Raw genomic sequence first — 23259 nt, forward strand, 5'->3', positions numbered from 1 at the left:
TTATCGTAGGCCACGCTGAGCATGGCTTGCCACCTCATGGCCCCTGCTGTCAGCACTCACTGTTGGCTGCTCCCAATGGTAGCCTGTGCTGATCCCACCTACTCAGCATGGCCAACCCAGCCAGCTGCTGGCAGTGCTACCAATGACACATTTGGACACCTCAGAGGTTCCTGACTGGTCACTGCATCACTTTGCTGTGTAGATTTAGTTGCCAATAAAAGCTAATTATCATTTGGAATCATTCTCTGGCTCTGCCATCACCAGGGACTCAGTCTTATCCAGTCCCTGAGGTCACTCATACTTGACATTCTGACAGCTAGGAGGCCTTACTGCTATCCTCAAGTGACTATGTAGTGGTCAGCTAACCTGAACGACACAGAGTAATCTTCATGTGTTAATATTAATCTCAATCTACATGATGGTTTCACACTAAGTTTCTTTGGACTTTGACTATTTCAGGGCATGAATTCTGCCTTTTGTTGTTGTGATGGAGACTACTTGGATGCAGGTGAACAGCTTTCTAAATCCACCTTTCTGGTTAGGAGTTAGTTGTCTCTGCTGTTTGATCATGACCTCGGTTGGAATTTGATTGGAAGCAGCTGGAGGCTCAACAGCATGGACATTGTTATACATATATTTACATGTACATGAACTTGTGACAATATCTATTGCCTCTGGTTGTACACCCAGTGCCATCTTTTATTACAGCTTTTCTCAGAGCAGCAGCAATGGAAGATCAGAGTTATATTCTTTTGTGTCTTAGTATACAGAATTCTCTCTGTCACTTTAGTTTCTTGGTTTTTATTTTATTCTAAAACATATGGCAATTCCTGTTCCAGTCAGGATGATTTGCATGTACAGTTCGTATAGAAGTGTGGCACTGAACGCAACAACGCTACATCACATCTGTATTTCCTGCATTTGCTGCATGTTGCCTTCTATTTTACCTAACTGGGGTGTGACAATATCTTTGATACTTTAAGCACTGCACTGCATCGGGTGCACAAGGTCTGGTGGTAGATTTGACGACCTGGTGAAAAGTCATAGGAACATGCGATTCTTGAGACCCTTACAATGGCTGGAATCATTGAGTGAGGAGTTATTGGACACGACAAAAGGGTTGATTTGATAATTGTTCAAAGGGGGTGGGTGGGGGGGAGGCAGCTAAATGCTCACCATTATGTGACAGGAATAGTAAGCCCTTTGCTCACACCCTTCATGATTAGGGTACCAAATGGTGTATTGCTGCAGGATAATTCAAGACCCCAAACTGCACTTTACAACAAAAATGCCTTAAGAAATGTACCGACCTTTGACTGAACATTGTGGTCACCCGATTTGTCATCCATAAAGCATGTCTGGGAAGTATTGGGAAACGTATATTTTCATTCTAGACTATAGCTAGCAATCACATAGAACTGACAAAGCACATGTTTAAGGCAAGGCAAGAAATTACTCAAGGCAACATTTGCAACATGCCTGCTTCCATTCCACAATGGACACAAGAATGTGTTCATGCTTGCAGGTGTCACACCTCATATTGATGTCAATAATGGAACTCTGTTACAAATATCATAAAAGTTTAATCATTTAATATCCATTATGTGATGAAAATCTCTACTAAGTATGATAAATATTGGACTTGTGCTTCATGATACAAAACTTTCCATTTTGTCAGTACACATTCTGCGGAAGTTCTGAAGAGAAATGACAAGCCCAATAATTCAAATTCTAATGTTTACTTTCTTGTATTGATGACTCCTGATGGCTGTCTTTATTGGCATTACGTATCCCACTGGTTTGGGACTACTTGTACCTTAGCTATCGTTTCTTAATTGTGTGTTACTACTCATACATACAAATTCTAAAGATAGGTAAGAGCTTATTCAATAAACCACAGATATTGGAAAAGTAAATTAGAAATGTGGAAGAAATAAAGAATACCTATCAAGTCAACATCATTCCATGACGGACATGTACAGAAACAAGACATGTGACATAAGAATTCCAAGAAAGCTTCAAGCTATTGCTACAAAATCCTCCTGCTCTTGCCATCCAATGAAAAATTCAAGAAACGGCAATTACTGTAAATGAAAATGGCAATGAATGATGAGCATGTATAGTGAATCAAATATTTGTTTTTGAAAATCAACAGCAAAACTAGTGACCAACTGGACAAGATATCAAATTGACAAGTTTAAGGTTTATTTTTTGTGCTACAGTAACAATACATTTTAGATAACCACTTACCATCAACACTGTAATAAAAATTCCAATAATTGTATAGTTCAACACATATGAATCTAACACAGCCAAAAATTTAAGTATCATAATACTTGCTACATTAACAAATTATCATTTATAGTTCTATTTACTTACAGTTCTTTCTAACAATCCCTCGTAGTTCCTTTACAAGGAAATTTAATGTAGTTACTGGATTGAACAGAGCAAATGGTTCATTCTCTACAGCCTGACTATGAGGTATTGCAGACTGGAACTCGCGAGATCCACTGGCCACCGAAGACCTGCACATTTCACATCAGATTGATACAGAACAACTGCAAAAGGAGAAAAAGAAGAGGACTGTAGGTATGCACACATCTCTCTCCTTCTCTCTCTTTTTAAGGGTCTAAAGATATGTAATATCACACTAAATAAATAACAGTCTTTAATTCCACTCCACAAGTCATTTATCTTACACCAATTCCTTCTATCTGTGCTCACAAGAACAAGCAAGGCATGTTCTAACTGCTCAAGAAATTTGATATACGAGAGAACATGAAACACTGACATTAATATAAAGGACTGTTGAGTGATGGACACCACTTGTTCAACATAACTGAATGCCACATGAAAAAGTGTGTGCCATTATCCACAATAAGTTGTCTATGTGGCTGTATTCTATTCTAAAGCAAAAAAGGGACAGAATAGATGAAAACGCTGAGGAAACAGACTGCTGCACTCTCAGTTCAAAAGAGAACATGTAAATGACACGAGGCAAAAATTAGTAGGGATTCTTGCATCTGTAAAAAGATCGATGCGCGAAGCTTACAACCACTACCACCACATACCTTAACAATGGATCTAGTTCAGAACCCAAATGGCTCTGAGCACTATTGGACTTAACATCTGAGGTCATCAGTCCCCTATTACTTGAACTACTTAAACCTAACTAACCTAAGGACAACACACAGTTCCAAGCCCGAGGCAGGATTCGAACCTGCGACCGTAGCAGTCGCACGGTTCCAGACTGAAGCGCCTAGAACCGCTCGGCCACAGCAGCCGGCCTTCAGAACCCAAGAAAATTCTGGTCCTGCATAAAATCGCTAACTGAGCTGAAAGCTTCTACTCAGTTACTCATTGACAAATCTGGTGTGGCAACAGAAGGCAACAAAAGGAAAGCTGAGGTTTTATATTCCACATTTCAGAAGTTCACACAGGAGGGAATTCCAATTTCGTTTTATAAAGTGTACTCTATGGCATTGGTTCCTTACTTAGCTTGCATTTACTGCAGATCTCTCACCCAGCACAAAATCCCAAGCAATTGGAAAAAAAGCATAGGTGACTCCTGCATATGAGAAGGACAAAAGAACTAACAAGCAAAATTACAGACTAAAATCCTTAACATCATTTTGCTGCTGAATTCTTTCACAAATTCTCAGTTCAAATACAATAAAGTTCCTAGAGACTGAAAAGCTCCTTTTCACAAATCAGCACAGTATCAGAAAGCATTGCCTGTGTGAAACTCAGCTTGCCCGTTTCTCACATGATCTCTTGCAAAGTGTGGATAAAGGGCAATAGGCGATTTCATATACCTAGATTTCCTAAAAGTATTTGATACGGTGCCTCCTTGCAGACTGTTAACAAAGGCACGAGCACACGGAATAGATTTCTAGATATGTGAATGGCTCGAAGAGTTCTGAAGTAATAGGATCCAGTACATTGTTTTTGACAGCAAGTATTCATCAGAGACAAAGGTTCATGGGCTTACCCTACAGAAGTGTGAAAGGACTGGATTATTCTGTATATACATAAATGATATGACAGATATGGTGAGCAGCAATCTGTGGCTATTTGCTGCTGATGCTGTGGTGTATGGGAAGGAGTCACCGTTGAGCCACTGTAGGAGGATACATGATGACTGAGACAAACTTTCTAATTGATGAGATGAATGGCAGTTAGCTCTACATGCAGAAAAATATAAGTTAATGCAGATGAGTAGGAGAAAAGATCCCACAGCATTGGTAGTGTACCACTCAACAATGTTATGTTAATTAAATACCTATAAAATGAAAAACAATATAAAATGGAATGAGCATGTAAGGATTGTAGTGGGGAATGTGAATGGTCATCTTCAGTTTACTGGGAAAATTTTAAGAAAGTGTGGTTCACATGTAAACGAGACCGTATATAGAACACTAATGTGACCCATTCTTGAGTACTGCGAGAGTATTTGAGATTCCCAGCAGGTAGGACTAAAGGAAGACATTGAAGCAATTCAGAGGTGAGCTGCTAGACTTGTTACTTGTAGGTTCGATCAACAGGGAAGTATTATGGAGATGCTTCGGAAATATAAATGGGGATCCCTGGAGGGAGGGCAACATTCTACCAGAGCAATAATATTGGAAAAAATTAAAAATTGACATTTGAAGCTGACTGTAGTAGATCCTACAGCAACCAACATACATTTCCTGTAGGGACCATGAACATGCAATACAAGAAATTAGGGGTCATATGGTGGCAGACAGACAGTCATTTTTTCCTCCTTGTTCTATATGCAAATGCCCCCACCCCCTCCCCCAAGAACCATAGACCTTGCTGTTGGTGGGGAGGCTTGTGTGCCTCAGCAATACAGATAGCAATACCGTAGGTGCAACCACAATGTAGGGGTATCTGTTGAGAGGCCAGACAAACGTGTGGTTCCTGAAGAGAGGCAGCAGCCTTTTCAGTAGTTGCAGGGGCAACAGTCTGGATGATTGACTGATCTGGCCTTGTAACAATAACCAAAACGGCCTTGCTGTGCTGGTACTGCGAATGGCTGAAAGCAAGGGGAAACTACAGCCGTAATTTTTCCCGAGGGCATGCAGCTTTACTGTATGAATAAATGATGATGGCATCCTCTTGGGTAAAATATTCCGGAGGTAAAATAGTCCCCCATTCGGATCTCCGGGCGGCGACTACTCAAGAGGTCGTCGCTATCAGGAAAAAGAAAACTGGCGTTCTACGGATCGGAGCGTGGAATGTAAGATCCCTTAATTGGGCAGTAGGTTAGAAAATTTAAAAAGGGAAATGGATAGGTTAAAGTTAGATATAGTGGGAATTAGTGAAGTTCGGTGGCAGAAGGAACAAGACTTCTGGTCAGGTGAATACAGGGATATAAATACAAAATCAAATAGGGGTAATGCAGGAGTAGATCTAATAATGAATAAAAAATAGGAGTGCGAGTAAGCTACTACAAACAGCATAGTGAACGCCTTATTGTGGCCAAGATGACACGAAACCCACGCCTACTACAGTAGTACAAGTTTATATGCCAAATACCGTAGCTCTGGAGATGACGAAGAAATTGAAGAAATGTATGATGAGATAAAAGAAATTATTCAGATAGTGACAGGAGATGAAAATTTAATAGTAATGGGTGACTGGAATTCGATAGTAGGAAAAGGAAGAGAAGGATATGTAGTAGGTGAATATAAATTGGGAGGGAAGAGATGAAAGAGGAAGCCGCCTGGCAGAATTTTGCACAGAGTATAACTTAATCATAGCTAGCACTTGGTTCAAGAATCACAAAAGAAGATTGTATACATGGAAGAAGCCTGGAGATACTGACAGGTTTCAGATAGATTATATAATGGTAAGACAGAGATTTAAGAACCAGGTTTTAAATTTTAAGACATTTCCAGGGGCTGATGTGGACTCTGACCACAATCTATTGGTTATGAACTGTAGATTAAAACTGAAGATACTGCAAAAAGGTGGGAATTTAAGGAGATGGGACCTGGATAAACTGAAAGAACCAGAGGTTGTACAGAGTTTCAGGGAGAGCATAAGGGAATAATTGACAAGAATGGGGGAAAGAAATACAGTAGAAGAAGAATGGGTAGCTTTGAGGGATGAAGTAGTGAAGGCAGCAGAGGATCAATTAGGTAAAAAGATGAGGGCTAGTAGAAATCCTTGGGTAAAAGAAGGAATATTGAATTTAATTGATGAAAGGCGAAAATATAAAAATGCAGTAAATGAAGCAGGCAAAAAGGAATACAAACGTCTCAAAAATGAGATCGACAGGAAGTGCAAAATGGCTAAGCAGGGATGGCTAGAGGACAAACGTAAGCATGTAGAGGCTTATCTCACTAGGGGTAAGATAGATACCGCCTACAAGAAAATTAAAGATACCTTTGGTAAAAAGAGAACCACTTGTATGAATATGAAGAGCTCAGATGGAAACCCAATTCTAAGCAAAGAAGGGAAAGCAGAAAGGTGGAAGGAGTATATAGAGGGTCTATACAAGGGCAATGTACTTCCATAGAAATTGAAGAGGATGTAGATGAAGATGAAATGGGAGATATGATACTGCATGAAGAGTTTGACAGAGCACTGAAAGACTGAAGTCGAAACAAGGCCCCAGGAGTAGACAAAATTCCATTAGAGACAGGTGAAATACCATCAGACTTCAAGAAGAATATAATAATTCCAGTCCCAAAGAAAGGAGGTGTTGACAGATGTGAAAATTACCGAACTATCAGTTTAATAACCCACAGCTGCAAAATACTAACGCGAATTCTTTACAGACGAATGGAAAAACAGGTAGAAGCTGACCTTGGGGAAGATCAGTTTGGATTCCATAGAAATGTTGGAACACATGAGGCAATACTGACCCTATGAGTTATCTTAGAAGCTAGATTAAGAAAAGGGAAACCTACATTTCTAGCATTTGTAGACTTAGAGAAAGCTTTTGACAATGTTGAATGGCATAGTCTCTTTCAAATTCTGAAGGTGGCAGGGGTAAAATACAGGGAGCGAAAGGCTATTTACAATTTATACGGAAACCAGATGGCAGTTATAAGAGTCGACGGACATGAAAGAGAAGCAGTGGTTGGGAAGGGAGTGAGACAGGGGTTTAGCCTCTCCCAGATGTTATTCAATCTGTATATTGAGCAAGCAGTAAAGGAAACAAAAGAAAAAATCGGAGTAGTTATTAAAATCCATGGAGAAGAAATAAAAACTTTAAGGTTCGCCAATGACATTGTAATTCTGTCAGAGACAGCAAAGGACTTGGAAGAGCAGTTGAACGGAATGGACAGTGTCTTGAAAGGAGGATATAAGATGAACATCAACAAAAGCAAAACAAGGATAATGGAATGTAGTCGAATTAACTCAAATGATGCTGAGGGAATTAGATTAGGAAATGAGACACTTAAAGTAGTAAAGGAGTTTTGCTATTTGGGGAGCAAAATAACTGATGATGGTCGAAGTAGAGAAGATATAAAATGTAGACTGGCAATGGCAAGGAAAGCGTTTCTGAAGAAGAGGAATTTGTTAACGTTGAGTATAGATTTACGTGTCAGGAAGTCATTATTGAAAGTATTTGTATGGAGTGTAGCCATGTATGAAAGTGAAACATGGATGATAAATAGTTTAGACAAGAATAGAATAGAAGCTTTTGAAATGTGGTGCTACAGAAGAATGCTGAAGATAAGGTGGGTAGATCACATAACTAATGAGGAGGTATTGAATAGAATTGTAGAGAAGAGGGGTTTGTGGCACAAGTTGACTAGAAGAAGGGATCAGTTGGTAGGACATGTTCTGAGGCATCAAGGGCTCACCAATTTAGTATTGGAGGGCAGCGTGGAGGGTAAAAATCGTAGAGGGAGACAAAGAGATGAATAAACTAAGCAGGTTCAGAAGTATGTAGGCTGCAGTACGTACTGGGAGATGAAGCAGCTTGCACAGGATAGAGTAGCATGGAGAGCTGCATCAAACCAGTCCCGGGACTGAAGACCACAACAACAACATGCAAATGAAACAGCAAGGGAAATGACTAGTAGTGGTACAATGTACCCTCTGCCATACACTGTGTGGTGGCTTGAAGAGAATGTATCTAGATGTAGATAGAACAGTAGAAAGACATCTGGGGTGATTGGGTTATGTTGAAAGAATGGAAGACAACAGATGGCCAAAGACAGCAGTTTCATGGCAACCTCCTAGAAGAAAAAGATGATCACAAAAAGGGTAGCTAAGAAGTGATGGAGAGCAGAGGAATAGAAAAACCTGAGGAAGAATTATGAGATCAAGGTATTTGGTGACACACATGAGGTGACAGGTCAGCACCTCCGGGACAAGCAAGAAAACTCAACAATCAGAGATAGTATTTTCAGAATACAGAAGTGCGTTATGAGAATTATACCTTGAATATTTATGAAGATTTCAAGAGCTTAACTTTAGTACAGATGGAATTCTGATACATAGGTACATACATATTCCATAAGTTACCACAGAGCATAATATATACTATGCATAATATGGAGGAGTTTAAGACTGAATAAAAGAACTTTGTTGAGTAGCTCAATTTATTTGATTAAATATTATCTTTACAGTAACCCTTAAAATTAATGTTTAGACTATTTAGTAATTAATCATAGCACCTTAATACAATGTTGTTTCGTAATGTTAAGTCATTCCACTTTATTGCACGGTTAAAAACATGTCCATCTTTGACTTCTTCCCACATCCTGGAGGCCCTTCTCTTTAAGATCTATGAAATATGACTAATGAATTGCAAAGTACAGTTCTCTTAGTTACAGCAATTTTCCAAGCAGTTCAGAACAAATCATGCAAAGAGTAAAGTATTGACTCGCCCTACAGTTCAAGCACTGAATGGCTGAACAGCAAATAAACAAGATTAAAAACACTGTACACACACACACACACACACACACACACACACACACACAGCTAAACCTGTCACTGCGACCAGGAGAGGACTGTAGCACTGAGTCAAAGTAGCAACTGAAACTGGACATTGTCAGTAAATCTCCTTATTAGCTCTATTTTCTTGTTGTGGTCATTTCGTGATATGTATGCGAGAGAAAGTAATATGTAGCTTGACTCTTCTGGGAATGTACTCTCACAGAATTTCAATAGCAAACCTCTCCATCATACACAATGTCTCTCTTGCAGCATCTGCCACTGGAATTTGCTGAGTATTTCTGTAATGCTCTCATGCTGACAAAATGAGCTTGCGATGAAACATGCCACTCTTTGTTGCATCCTGTCTACGCCTTCTGTCAATAAAACTTGGTTTGGGTACCAGACAGATGAGCACTACTCAAGAGTTGGTTGAACAAGTGTTTTGTACACCCTTCTTTTGTGGATAAATTACATTTCCTCAAGATTCATCCTACGAATTTCAGCCGGTATCTGATTTTCCTATAATTTGTTTTATGTGGTCATCCCACTTTAGATCACTACAGATGATTAACCCTAAGTATTTTACACTAGTTTCTGTTTCAGTGTTACCACCAATGGTGTACCTGTACAGCAGTGGACTTGTTCTTTCATTTATGCACAATATGTTACATTTATTTTTGTTCACGGTCAATACCAGCCCTTGTACCATTCATCAATCATTTACTGGCCTTCCTGTAGTTGTCTACAGTTTCTTAGTGTTGCTACCTTCTTGAGCAGAAATTACTGCATTAAGGGAGATCTAGATGAAATAATAGTAGCAACTACACACATAAATGCTAGTTTTGTGGAGGTCCTGTAGCACTATGACTAGCACTGAGTTACCACTGTTGTGAGCTGTGAGAACACTGTGTTAGCGAGCTGCTGCTAACTGAAATGAAATCTCATATGAGCGCAGAACCTGTTGATGCATTTGTGAGATGAGGAAATACTAGATATAGCCTACACCTGAATAGAAGAGGAAAAGAAAGGATGGCTGATCTTCCAGCAGAAAATGTATGGAGAGTCACCATCATACAATGCAAGATCCCTATTGTTACTGGTTACAGAATGTTACCTTTTTTAGAATCAGGATTCAGGCACCCTGTTCCAAAAGAAGGCAAGATAACAGAAGAGCTCCAAAAAATGCTTAAGAATGCAGTGAAAAGTAAGTTTACTTTACTTCATCAAAAGATTAGAGGACTCAGTAACAAAGTAGAAGAGCTTCTTGTCGGCTTGGAAAACTTACAGAGCTTGGGAAAGACATACATACTGCTCCTTCTGAGTATCACATAACCAAAGGGTTAGATAAGTTACACATAAAAGATTACTCTCTAGCATCTTATTCTTGCAGAACTAATATGGGAAAAAGAGGAGTTGTTAAATATATAAATATATTAAGACAAAATACAAGTTCAGTAACTATGAGACAAGTAGATTTTGTAGTGATCAGCACATAGAAATGCATGTCTGCTAATATTGTAAAATAGTTCACTTTTAATTGTAAGTGTATATAGCCCCCCCCCCCTCGCACACACACACACACACACACACACACACACACACACACACACACACACACAGACACACACACACACACACACACAAGGAATTTGGATTCCCTACTATGCTATTTGACAGACATCAACAAGCAGTAAATAGTCTGTGACGGGTTTATTGTAGATTTTCTAAAGGAAATCAACATGAAAAATGGCCTGGAAACCTTATATGAATTCTACAGTTTGAGTTCAGTAATTAACTTTTCTACAAGGGTGGATAAAGAAAGCAGGACCCTAATTGACAATGTTTTCTTTGGTGAAGCTCAAAGTAAGAAAAAACTGTTTACCTAGTAACAAACACATTATTGTGGCCTAGATAGACACAAAGCCCATGCCTACTACAGTAGTACAAGTTTATATGCCAACTAGCTCTGCAGATGATGAAGAAATTGATGAAATGTATGACGAGATAAAAGAAATTATTCAGCTAGTGAAGGGAGACGAAAATTTAATAGTCATGGGTGACTGGAATTCGTCAGTAGGAAAAGGGAGAGAAGGAAACATAGTAGGTGAATATGGATTGGGGGGAAGAAATGAAAGAGGAAGCCGCCTGGCAGAATTTTGCACAGAGCATAACTTAATCATAGCTAACACTTGGTTCAAGAATCATGAAAGAAGGTTGTATACCTGGAAGAATCCTGGAGATACTAGAAGGTATCAGATAGATTACATAATGGTAAGACAGAGATTTAGGAACCAGGTTTTAAATTGTAAGACATTTCCAGAGGCAGATGTGGATTCTGACCCAATCTATTGGTTATGAACTGCAGATTGAAACTGAAGAAACTGCAAAAAGGCGGGAATTTAAGGAAATGGGACCTGGATAAATTGAAAGAACCAGAGGTTGTACAGAGTTTCAGGGAGAGCATAAGGGAACAATTGACAGGAATGGGGGAAAGAAATACAGTAGAAGAAGAATGGGTAGCTCTGAGGGATGAAGTAGTGAAGGCAGCAGAGGATCAAGTAGGTAAAAAGACGAGGGCTAATAGAAATCCTTGGGTAACAGAAGAAATATTGAATTTAATTGATGAAAGGAGAAAATATAAAAATGCAGTAAATGAAGCAGGCAAAAAGGAATACAAACGTCTAAAAAATGAGATCGACAGGAAGTGCAAAATGGCTAAGCAGGCATGGCTAGAGGACAAATGTAAGGATGTAGAGGCTTGTCTCACTAGGGGTAAGATAGATACTGCCTACAGGAAAATTAAAGAGACCTTTGGAGAGAAGAGAACCACTTGTATAAATATCAAGAGCTCAGATGGCAACCCAGTTCTAAGTAAAGAAGGGAAGGCAGAAAGGTGGAAGGAGTATATAGAGGGTTTATACAAGGGCGATGTACTTGAGGACAGTATTATGGAAATGGAAGAGGATGTAGATGAAGATGAAATGGGAGATAAGATACTGCATGAAGAGTTTGACAGAGCACAGAAAGACCTGAGTCGAAACAAGGCCCCGGGAGTAGACAACATTCCATTAGAACTACTGATGGCCTTGGGAGAGCCAGTCATGACAAAACTCTACCATCTGGTGAGCAAGATGTATGAGACAGGCGAAATACCCACAGACTTCAAGAAGAATATAATAATTCCAATCCCAAAGAAAGCAGGTGTTGACAGATGTGAAAATTACCGAACTATCAGTTTAATAAGTCACAGCTGCAAAATACTAACGCGAATTCTTTACAGACGAATGGAAATACTGGTAGAAGCGGACCTTGGGGAAGATCAGTTTGGATTCCGTAGAAATGTTGGAACACAACTTATCTTAGAAGAAAGATTAAGAAAAGGCAAACCTACGTTTCTAGCATTTGTAGACTTAGAGAAAGCTTTTGACAACGTTAACTGGAATACTCTCTTTCAAATTCTGAAGGTGGCAGGGGTAAAATACAGGGAGCGAAAGGCTATTTACAATTTGTACAGAAACCAGATGGCAGTTATAAGAGTCCAGGGGAATGAAAGGGAAGCAGTGGTTGGGAAAGGAGTGAGACAGGGTTGTAGCCTCTCCCCGACGTTATTCAATCTGTATATTGAGCAAGCAGTAAAGGAAACAAAAGAATAATTTGGAGTAGGTATTAAAATCCATGGAGAAGAAATAAAAACTTTGAGGTTCGCCGATGACATTGTTATTCTGTCAGAGACAGCAAAGGACTTGGAAGAGCAGTTGAACGGAATGGACAGCGTCTTGAAAGGAGGATATAAGATGAACATCAACAAAAGCAAAACGAGGATAATGGAATGTAGTCAAATTAAATCGGGTGATGCTGAGGGGTTTAGATTAGGAAATGAGACACTTAAAGTAGTAAAGGAGTTTTGCTATTTAGGGAGTAAAATAACTGATGATGGTCGAAGTAGAGAGGATATAAAATGTAGACTGGCAATGGCAAGGAAATCGTTTCTGAAGAAGAGAAATTTGTTAACATCGAGTAAGTGTCAGGAAGTCGTTTCTGAAAGTATTTGTATGGAGTGTAGCCATGTATGGAAGTGAAACATGGACGATAACTAGTTTGGACAAGAAGAGAATAGAAGCTTTCGAAATGTGATGCTACAGAAGAATGCTGAAGATAAGGTGGGTAGATCACGTAACTGATGAGGAGGTATTGAATAGGATTGGGGAGAAGAGAAGTTTGTGGCACAACTTGACTAGAAGACGGGATCGGTTGGTAGGACATGTTTTGAGGCATCAAGGGATCACAAATTTAGCATTGGAGGGCACCGTGGAGGGTAAAAATTGTAGAGGGAGACCAAGAGATCAATACACTAAGCAGATTCAGAAGGATGTAGGTTGCAGTAGGTACTGGGAGATGAAGAAGCTTGCACAGGATAGAGTAGCATGGAGAGCTGCATCCAACCAGTCTCAGGACTGAAGACCACAACAACAACAGTAACAAATGCTCTCTCTGATCATGATGCATGGCTAGTTAAGATAAACGAGAGTGCCTTTCAGTACAGATACTCATCATTTGAAATCAGTGGAAATAATTGATGACTCCTGGAGAAATGTTTTTACGAATAGTTTACAAGAGATGACCTGGGATGAAATCTGTAACGACCCAAATGCTAACATAAAACTTTTCTATTCTATGATAAATTCATATCATAATGTATGGAAAGTTCTGATTGAGAATTACACATTATTTAGGAATACAGAAGACAACTCACCGAAAGGTAAAAGCACTGCATTATCGATAGGTACGGAAACGAAACTTACAGAGCTTGGCTGTGTCTCCCTACACTGTGTTCATTCGTCCGCCAGTTCTTTCCTGGCCCACGGTGAGTGTACTGGGGTAGGAAGGGGGTGTGAGGTGAGAGATGGAGAGAGCTGAGAGGCAGGGAGGGGGTTGGGGGGAGGTGTTTAGTGGCTCATGGGAGAATGGGGCATCTGTGGCCTAGCTAGGGGTGCAGGTAGACGGGGCAGCTGGCAGACCTATGAAATTACGTGCCCAGCCGTCTGCCACCTGTCCCTTCTACCTGCACCCCTAGCTAGCCCACAGACGGCTCCCCACTCTCCCATGAGCCACTAGACGCCTCCCCCCCCCCCCCCTCAACCCTGTTACCTCCCACCTCTCTCCATCCCTCACCCACCCCACACTATTACCTCACCCCAGTTCACTCACTGTGGGCCAGACAAGTGCTGTCATTCGACTGAGAACAGTGTAGGGCTGCTGAGTCCAGACTGCAAGCCACAAATGTATCACCAACTTCTCCTACTGAAATTAAGAAAATTATACAGAGTGAATCACGAAAAGCTTGCAACGCAAATATTGTGGAAATGGAAAGTACTATTGACGTGCAGTTTTCACAGAATGTATTGGTAGTAAGGGGCTTGTCTTGTTACCCAATAAACAGATAGTAATAATATTTAGGAAGTGTATTTTTTGTGCATACATACACTTTTTTAAATGGAACAATTCCCATTGACATTAACAAACTGAACATAGGGTAAACTAGAATGTCAGTAGTGTTTGTTGCAGGACTCTAGTGTGAGTCATTGACGAGATGATATATTTTGGAAAGTTCCCACACTGACACTTGTTTGTGCCATTCAATGTGCATAGTTGCTAAGTACGACATTGTTATGTTTCCTTACAGTCTGCTTGTACATTCCTTGAGTGCACTGTGACTTGCTAGTCCGTTAGTGTGTGCCAGTCCAAGCATTAGGTTGTGACTGGACGGTGGGATTTATCCATGCAGAAAAAGCCGAGATGCTCATGGTGTATGCGGAGTATAGAAAGAATGCAATCCCTTCTTGTACGGCGTATGCAGAAAAGTATCCCAATAGACATCAACCATCTCAGAATTTGTTTATCAACCTTTCCAACTAGTCATGTGAAAGTGAGAGTGTAGCATCTTGACAATGTAACAGAAGGAGAAAGGTGATGACAGAAGATGGGGTAATTCATGTTCTTGCTGCTATTACAGTTGATCTTCACACTAGCTCTCGCCCAATCACATGAGGAAGTGGCATTAATCAGGCAAGTGTTCTACGCATTCTCCATCGGTGTACATTCCATCCCTATCACATCTCTCTCCATCAAGAGTTGCATGTAAATGATTATGAGAATCATGTCAACTTCTGTACACGGCCATTAAGACAGAATACTCCTGATTTATTTTGCACCTTATTTAGTGATGAAGCCACATTTACCAAGCAAGGCCAGGCAAACTGCTGAAACATGCACTATTGGCCTGCTGACAATCCCCGCTGACTTTGTTAAATAGAATGTCAATGTCCATGAAGTGTAAATGTATGGTGTGGTGGGGACAGGCCGTTATTCATAGATGTAACACTGAACATGATCAAGTATTGCACCCTCCTAACAGATCATCTTCCACGGATGCTAGAAGACTTTTCTCTGCAGACTAGGATGAACCTGTGGTACCAACATAATGGCTGTCCAGCCCATAGTGCACAAAGTACTATAGCATGTCTCCATGAATTGTTTCCAAATTGTTGGATTGTAATGGAAGACCCATACCTGGGCCAGCCCACTCCTCAGATTTGACACCCGTAGACTTTTTTCTGTAGGGAGAGCTGAAAGACTCTCTCTACAAGGACAAACAAACTACATCCAATGATATGGAATGACGCATTACTGCAGCCTGCTCAGACATCATACCAGACTTTAAGCGTTTACTGCCCCACCGGTGGTCCTTCTGAACACAATCTGATGATAAATTGTCTCATTACTGGTCGATATCCGTGTAAGTAGTGTATGCACTTGGGTTGCTCTTTAGTGTGTGCTACTACAGGTACTGAACAAGTGTCAATGTGGGAACTTTTCAAAATATGATATCTCGTTAACAACTCATAATAGAATCCTGTGACAAGCACTACTGACACTTTAATTTACCACAACTATTTGTTTGTTAGTGTTTAATAGGCACTGTTCCATTTAAAAAAAGTGTATGTCTGCACAAAAAACACACTTCCTAAGTATTATTACAATATGTTGATTGGCTACAATATGAGCCCCTGACTACCAATCCATTCTGTGAAAAGTGCACATCAACAGCAATTACCATTTCCACAATATTTGCGGTAAAAGTTTTAGCTGATTCTATCAGAAATAATAGCTCATCTGAATTTCATGGTGTTTCCAACAGAGTACTAAAGATTTGTTCCCAAATAATAAGCCCTGCCTTATCTGAAATACGTAGTGCATCACTAACCCAAGGCATTTTTCCAGAGAGACTGAAGTATGCTGCTGTTAACCCTTTAACTGCTCTGGACGTGTTAACGTGTGCGCCTTTGTACCTGTCCCTGTGTGCTCTGAACGTGTTTACATGTGCCACCAGTCCTTCTACTTGGTACTCTGAATGTGTCTACGCATAGATATCGACAAATTCCACTAAAATATTATTGCATCAGCCAGACTGGGAAGTGGTAGATAGACCTTTTTTATAGCAAAACAATGGTATTTATCCTAAATGGCAAAAGAGGGAGTAAAATGGTTAAGAGAATTAACAACAAAACTCCAAATTGCTTTATGCTACCTCTGATACTTCGATGGTTTGCATGTGTTTATACTGGACATCATTCTCCACTGTGGGGTGGCATTCAAAGACAGACAGTATGTTTTCACATGTGATCCACATTTTAGCATTAATCAGTCTACCAGGGCACTGGGGTTCATCATGAGAGGGAACATTCAGCAACTGAGATGATGACGCAGGACTGTGCATGGTTCAGCAAGCAAATTACACACAGGAAATTGATGCACAACTGTGTCTGAGATGACAGACTACTGTAGATGGCAAACAAGCTGTGTGCTGCAGAAGAAATCAGGATGTAACAATGAATGTATAAAATGTGAGGGAAATTTGGGTCCACTTGCGTTATGTAAAATGATATTAAGCTGACCCAGAATATTTGATGGGAGTGCCCCCTCATGCAGGGTCTGGGGACGCTCACACAGGGTGGTGAGCACTGCAGATACCAAGCAGCAAGAAAGGTGTTGGGAGCTGGCCAATAAGCTGCAGTACTTCCACCACGATAAGATCAAGCACAGGGGTTATGTGAACCCAAGAGAAAATGGCAGGAAGGTAAATATGAACAGCAGCAGCTTGCAACCTGGTGTTGAATGGAATGATCTGGCCACTGACATTGTCTTGGGTGAGCCTCATTACACCCCTATGAGTTGGAGTCCTTTCATTGGGAGGAAGGTCGTAGAGTATCGGGATTAAGTGTGACAGATCGAAATGGTCTTGAGGTTCGGTTTTCGTTTCCTGCAAGCATGAAGGAGCTGGGGACTGTGAACATAGTACTATCTGCAGTTCTATTCTATACAATCTGATGCCACATATATTCCATTGAAATACAGCCATAGTTAAGGGTAAGTGATTGCATATGGGTTAGTGGCAATCACCTTGGCAGCTTCATAGTGTCTGGTTTTGTATTCATTGGACTACAAAGTTCAGAAGCAGCTCAATTATATCTTCAGAGGCAGGGTTTCCCTCCAAGAGTCAACCAGCTTTCTGTACAGTAGAGGATCAATTGGCAATTCTCGTTGGAGGAGTGGAGATTAGTCGAGCGATATTTTTACATTGTGTTACTGTTGAGGAGGATATCTGAGACAATGAAGGGGAAGAACTTTTTTATTTATTCTCTTTTTATTGGCTTTGTGTTTGTCAGATGAAATTAAATTTATGTAGTTCTGTACGAGTCACGAGAGGCTTCCAGTGTGTGGGTGAAGGTTTTATAGTATGTTGCCCAGGTACAGTAGTGGTACACAAGAATGCTACTTCAGTTCTCGAGGATTTTACAATTGGGACACTGAACTGATGGTTGCAGGTCTGTGTGTTCTTACTCTTGTTTGGGTGTGGTGTATCCATGATAATTCCATAATTGCCAGATGGTGGCATGGAAGGCTTTCAGATGGCAAATATTTTCTGAGCAATGGTAAGTGAAACCTTTTCCCTCATCTTGATCTTCTGTATAGCCTGCACATTGAGCTACACAGGGCAATCGCAGGATAAAACAATATGTAGTTACTGCAAGTGTAAGGGGAGAGGGTGGGGTGGGGTATGGAGGTGTGAGTGAAATGCTGACACTTATAGCAACGCATCGGATTCAGTATGTACGGTCTTACACTGATGATGTAATAGCTTGCCTTGACCTTCAACAGGAGTTCCATTCAGTCAAATGCACAGAATAGGTAGAGGTGGGCACTAATTCATTGTCTATCCTTGTGGCTCAATGGACTGTTTTTATGCATTTATCGAAAAGGTAACTTTGGATTTCTCCTTCAGTCGGCTCATGAAACGGACAGGTGGTAAGAATTCTGTGAGAAAAACTGTGTTCTATAGTTCTCTACACAAATGGGCTATCAATGGAAGGGCATAGCTTTCAACAGTTTTTGTGCCTGAAATGCACTGCCTGTCTCAATTATTGGATTCCGTTACTCATGCAGATTTACTGTAACAAAATGCTTACTTTCTTCCAAGAGGGACACTACTAAATAGTGAAGTGCGCGTGGAAGATGGTTATTTCCTTTATTTCTTTACATTCCATTTGGTAGACACAGGACAAGAGGATTGGTCTGGTGTTCTCAATAAATTTGATCCCCTGTTATTGCCAGCATCTCCGATGCAGAGTTCCTTCCTCCCAACGATTCCCACTCAGGGGTACTAACCTGCCTTAGGCGAATATTTCCACCTCAGGTCACATCTCCCTCATCAGAGATAGAGGGATCAATTGGTGATTGGTAAGGTATCAGCTCAGGCAATCACCCTTCCCATGGTCTGGCCTTTACCAGGGAGCATGTGTCAGTCCCGCTTCTCAACCCATTTGCTGGGAATTACTCTTTATCCAACCACCCTTTGTGTGCCAAATGCACGAGAAGGCCCACAGTAATACACAAGGAGAAAGAGAGGATAAAATCGAAAGAGAACAAACATCAAAGTGAAGAATATAAGAAAACGGTGGACAAGAAAAGCTCAAGGAAGAACATCCTCGAAAGAATAGCAGGATAGACCTTCAGCATGGAAAAGGAAGTAGTACCACAATGGCTGGGGCTCTGCACTCGTCAAGCACATATTCATCAAAGAGTGTGAGCCCCTTATGATGTGGGGCTGGAGGATAATAGTGTTGCCAATGCACTGGACACATTTGACAAAGCTTTGCAAGTACCTACAAAACTGACAACACAGGACACTCCAGAAAGAACTACTGAGATTGATTTGTAACTGACCACTACCACATGACTTTCTGAAACATCAGTCACAAAGTTGTTTTAATTCTTGTATAGGGATGTAGTAATGTGCGTGTTTTTTTTTTTTTTTTTTTTTTTTTGGGAGGGGTGGGGGGGGGGGGGGGGTTTAGGAGGATACATCTGACCCCACTTATACCAGACATTGTCTATAAAACTACATCTAATGATGATGTGGAGTGTGAGGTCATAAATACACAGAGACAGAACACTCGACAATTATTTTGCTTCTATATTATTTTCCGGAATGTGGGTTGTGGTGACAGATTGATCTGTAGAGCTCTAGGTTAGGTTAGAGAGTAACAGTTTGGTCACAAGCTGAAGAAGTTAATGACGGTGAATACAAAACCTTGGCTGTGGTGATCACTAATAAGCGATGTAATCCAAGGTCTATGTCAGGTTCAAAGATGACATCTACATCTATATCCTGCAAATTACTGCAAAGTGCATGGAAGAGGGTACATCCTGTTATACCAGTTATTAATGTTTCTTCCCATTCCATTCACATATGAAGCATGGGAAGAATGATTGACTGAATGACTGTGTGCGCTGTAATTATTTTAATCTTCTCCTCACAATCACTAAGCAAATGGTATGTAGGGGTTGTAGTATATTCCTAGAATCATCATTTAAAGCTGGTTTTTGAAAGTTTTATGGTAGACTTTCTTGGGATAGTTTACGACTATCTTCAGGAGTCGGCCAATTCAGTTTCTTCAGCATCACTGTAACACTCTCCCATGGGTCATACCTATGATCATTCACGTTGTCCTTTTCTGTATACATTCAGTAACCCCCATTAGTCCTATCTGGTACAGGTCCCACACACATGAGCAATATTCTAGAATGGGTTAACGAGTGATTAGTAAGCAATCTCTTTGGTAGACTGATAGCATTTCCCAGTATTCTACAAATAAACCAAAGTCCACCATATGCTTTATCACAACTGAGCCTATGTGATCATTCCATTTCATATCTCTACAAAGTGTTACACCTAAGTATTTGTAGGAATTGGCTGATTTCAATCGTGACTCACCGGTATTATACTCACAGAATAGTATGCATTTTGGTCTTGTGAAGTGCAGTTTCTGAACATTTAAGGTAAGTTGCCGATCTGCACCACTTTGAAATCTTATCAAGATCAGACTGAATATTTATGAGTTGCTTTCAGACAGTACTTCATTACAGCTAACTGCACTATCTGTAAAAAGTCTGAGGTTACTACTAATATTGGTTGTAAGGTCATTAATAAACAACATGAAAGGCAAGAGCCTCAATATACTTCCCTGGAGCACAGCCAAAGTTACTTCTACATCTGTCAATGACTCTCCATCCAATATAACATACTATGTCCTCTGTCCAGTCACAGATTTCACTTGATATCGCATACGATCAAACTTTTAACAATAACGCAGGTGTGATAGTAAGTCAAATGCTTTTCAGGAATCAAGAAATGCTGCATCTACCTGACTGCCTTGATAAAAAGCTTTCAGTATGTCACATGACAAAATTGAGAGTTGGGATCCACATGATTGATGTTTTCAGAATCCATGCTGATTGGTGTGTCGAAAGTAATTCTGTTCAAAATACCTCATTATGGTTGAACTCAGAATCAATGGAGGGAAATCATTCTTTCAAAATATCTCATTACGATTCAGCTCAGAATCTGTTCTATGATTCTACAACAAAGTGATGTCAAAGATATTGGACGGTAGTTTTGTGGATCACATCTACTACTGTTCTTGAACATGCGAGCTACCTGTGCTTCTTTCCAACCGCTGGGCACCTTCCCCCCCTAGGTTGTACACTGAAGCGCCAAAGAAACTGACATAGGCATGCATATTAAAATACAGAAATATGTAAACAGGCAGAATATGGTGTTGTGGCCAGCAGTGCCTATACAAGACAACAAGCATCTGGCGCAGTTGTTAGATCAGTATATTGACAGGTTATCAAGATTTAAGCGAGTTTGAGTGTGGTTTTATAGTCCGCGCAAGAGCGATGGGACACAACATCTCCGAGGTAGCGATGGGGGAGTGGGGACTTTCCTGAACAACACTTCATGAATGTACCTCTAATATCAGGAATATGGTAAAACATCAAATCCCTGACATTGCTGCTGCCAGAAAAAAAATCCTGAAAGAATGGAGACCAACAACTGAAGAGAATAGTTCAATGTGAAAGTAGGACAACCCATCCGCAAATTGTTGCAGATTTCAATGCTGGGCCATTGACAAGTGTCAACATGCGAACCATTCAATGGAACATCATTTATATGGGATTTTGGAGCCAAAGGCCCACTCGTATACCCTTGCTGACTGCACGACACAAAGCTTTATGCCTTGCCTGGGCCCGTCAACACTGGCATTGAACTGTTGATGACTGGAAACACATTGCCTGGGCAGACAAGTCTTGTTTCAAGTTATATTGAGTGGATGGATGTGTACAGGTATGGCGACAATCTCATGAATCCACAAACCCTGCATGTCAGCAGGGGACTGTTCAAGTTGGTGGAAGCTCTGTAATGGTATGGGGCACATGCAATTGGATTGATATCGGACCCATGGTACATCTAGATATGACTCTGATGGCCGCCGAGTAAGTGACGCCAGAAACTATTTCCAGAAAGTTAAGTGATTTAGACAGGAATATAATTTAATTTAATGCCGATAACAAATTACATATGTGCATTAGTGTATCGTTTAGTCTTGTCGTTGAAGGTTTGACTTTTCTTTGCGTATTTTTTCGGAAAACACGAAAAGATCGTAACTTCGTGAAGTCGCGCTTAGGCTTAAATTTTGTAAACGTGTTTGTTTCTTGTTTCACGGTAATTTAACTAGTTTCTCGGTAACAAATAAGTAAACTACCGTAAATAGCGTATAACTTCATTGTTTTAAAACAGATTTCAGAAAAACAGCGTAACTTTATATCAGAAACTTGCTTATATACATTTGTTTATAGGCTTAATTCTCGTAACGTTTTTGGAGAATCAAACTTTAAGTATCTCGTTTAATTGTCCTTTTTTTCATTCCATCGAGTGAAATATATAATAAATAGCGTATACCTTCATTGTTTTAATACAGATCTCAGAAAAACAGCGTAATTTTAAATCAGAAACTTTCTTATATACATTTGTGAATAGGCTTAATTCTTGTAACATCTTTTTTTGATTTTCGGTAATTTAATTTATTTATTCTAGCTAAAATATTATTTTTGCCATGAGTGAGAAGTGCCTGACTTGCCGTAGAATTGTTAGTTCCGGGGTTTGGTGCGATGGATACAGTAGTTTTTTTTCACTGGGGGGACTGCAGTGGCGTGGGTGTCGGGGAAGTGGATCAGGCTCATCAGTGGTTATGTAGGATTTGCAGCAGAGATAAGAAGATAGTGGAACAGGAGGGGAAAATTGCTGCCCTTCAGGCTGAGCTAGATCAGGCTAGGGAAGATCTGGACAGGTTAAGGAGGGAGAAGGGCAAAGAGAGGTGGGAAGTGGCAACAGGTAACAGAAGGAACAGACCTAGAACTAAGTCTGACAGTTTTGTGGTGAATGTCAAAAATAAGTTTGACCTGTTGCTTCAGTTAGAAACTGATGAGCCTCAAGCAGAGGTAGGTGTAGACAGGACACAACAAACTTTCAATAGGAAATTGAAAAAGAATGTAGGAAAGTCATCGAAAAGGAAGAAAGTTTTGTTGTTAGGCAGTTCTCATGCCAGAGGTGTAGGCCGACTTCTGCAGGAGGAATTAGGACCAGAATACCAGGTCACAAATTTTTTCAAACCAAGTGCTAGTCTGGATCAGGTGACAGGGGATTTAGGTTCACTCTGTAAACGATTTACCAGGGAAGACACCGTGGTTATTGTGGGAGGGCCAGGGAACAGCATCGACAGAGATCCTGGGTACAGTATAGAGTGTGACCTGGTAAAGATTGCGTCGGCATCGAGACATACCAATGTTGAATTTGTATCTGTCCTGAGACGCCATGACCGGCCTCATTTGAACTCTTCTGTTGGGAGAGTTAATTTGGAGTTGGAACGGCTGTATGAAGTACTAACAAAA

The 23259-nt window shown here is 40.4% G+C and overlaps 1 protein-coding gene across 3 annotated transcripts in view; it reads right to left on the reverse strand.

The window, feature by feature from the left end:
• Positions 1-23259, reverse strand: part of LOC124805316 — a 149425-nt gene that overhangs the window by 121907 nt on the left and 4259 nt on the right. For 2 of the 3 annotated variants that reach the window (XM_047265832.1, XM_047265833.1), the window contains exon 3: positions 2380-2525. In XM_047265832.1, coding sequence (XP_047121788.1) covers positions 2380-2525 — 146 coding nt within the window. Of the gene's footprint in view, positions 1-2379; positions 2559-23259 lie in introns of all 3 variants that reach the window. The other variant, XM_047265834.1, reaches the window with a different exon arrangement.

Source organism: Schistocerca piceifrons, chromosome 7 (genome assembly GCF_021461385.2).
Source record: "Schistocerca piceifrons isolate TAMUIC-IGC-003096 chromosome 7, iqSchPice1.1, whole genome shotgun sequence".
In the NCBI taxonomy this organism is placed as follows: Eukaryota; Metazoa; Arthropoda; class Insecta; order Orthoptera; family Acrididae; genus Schistocerca; species Schistocerca piceifrons.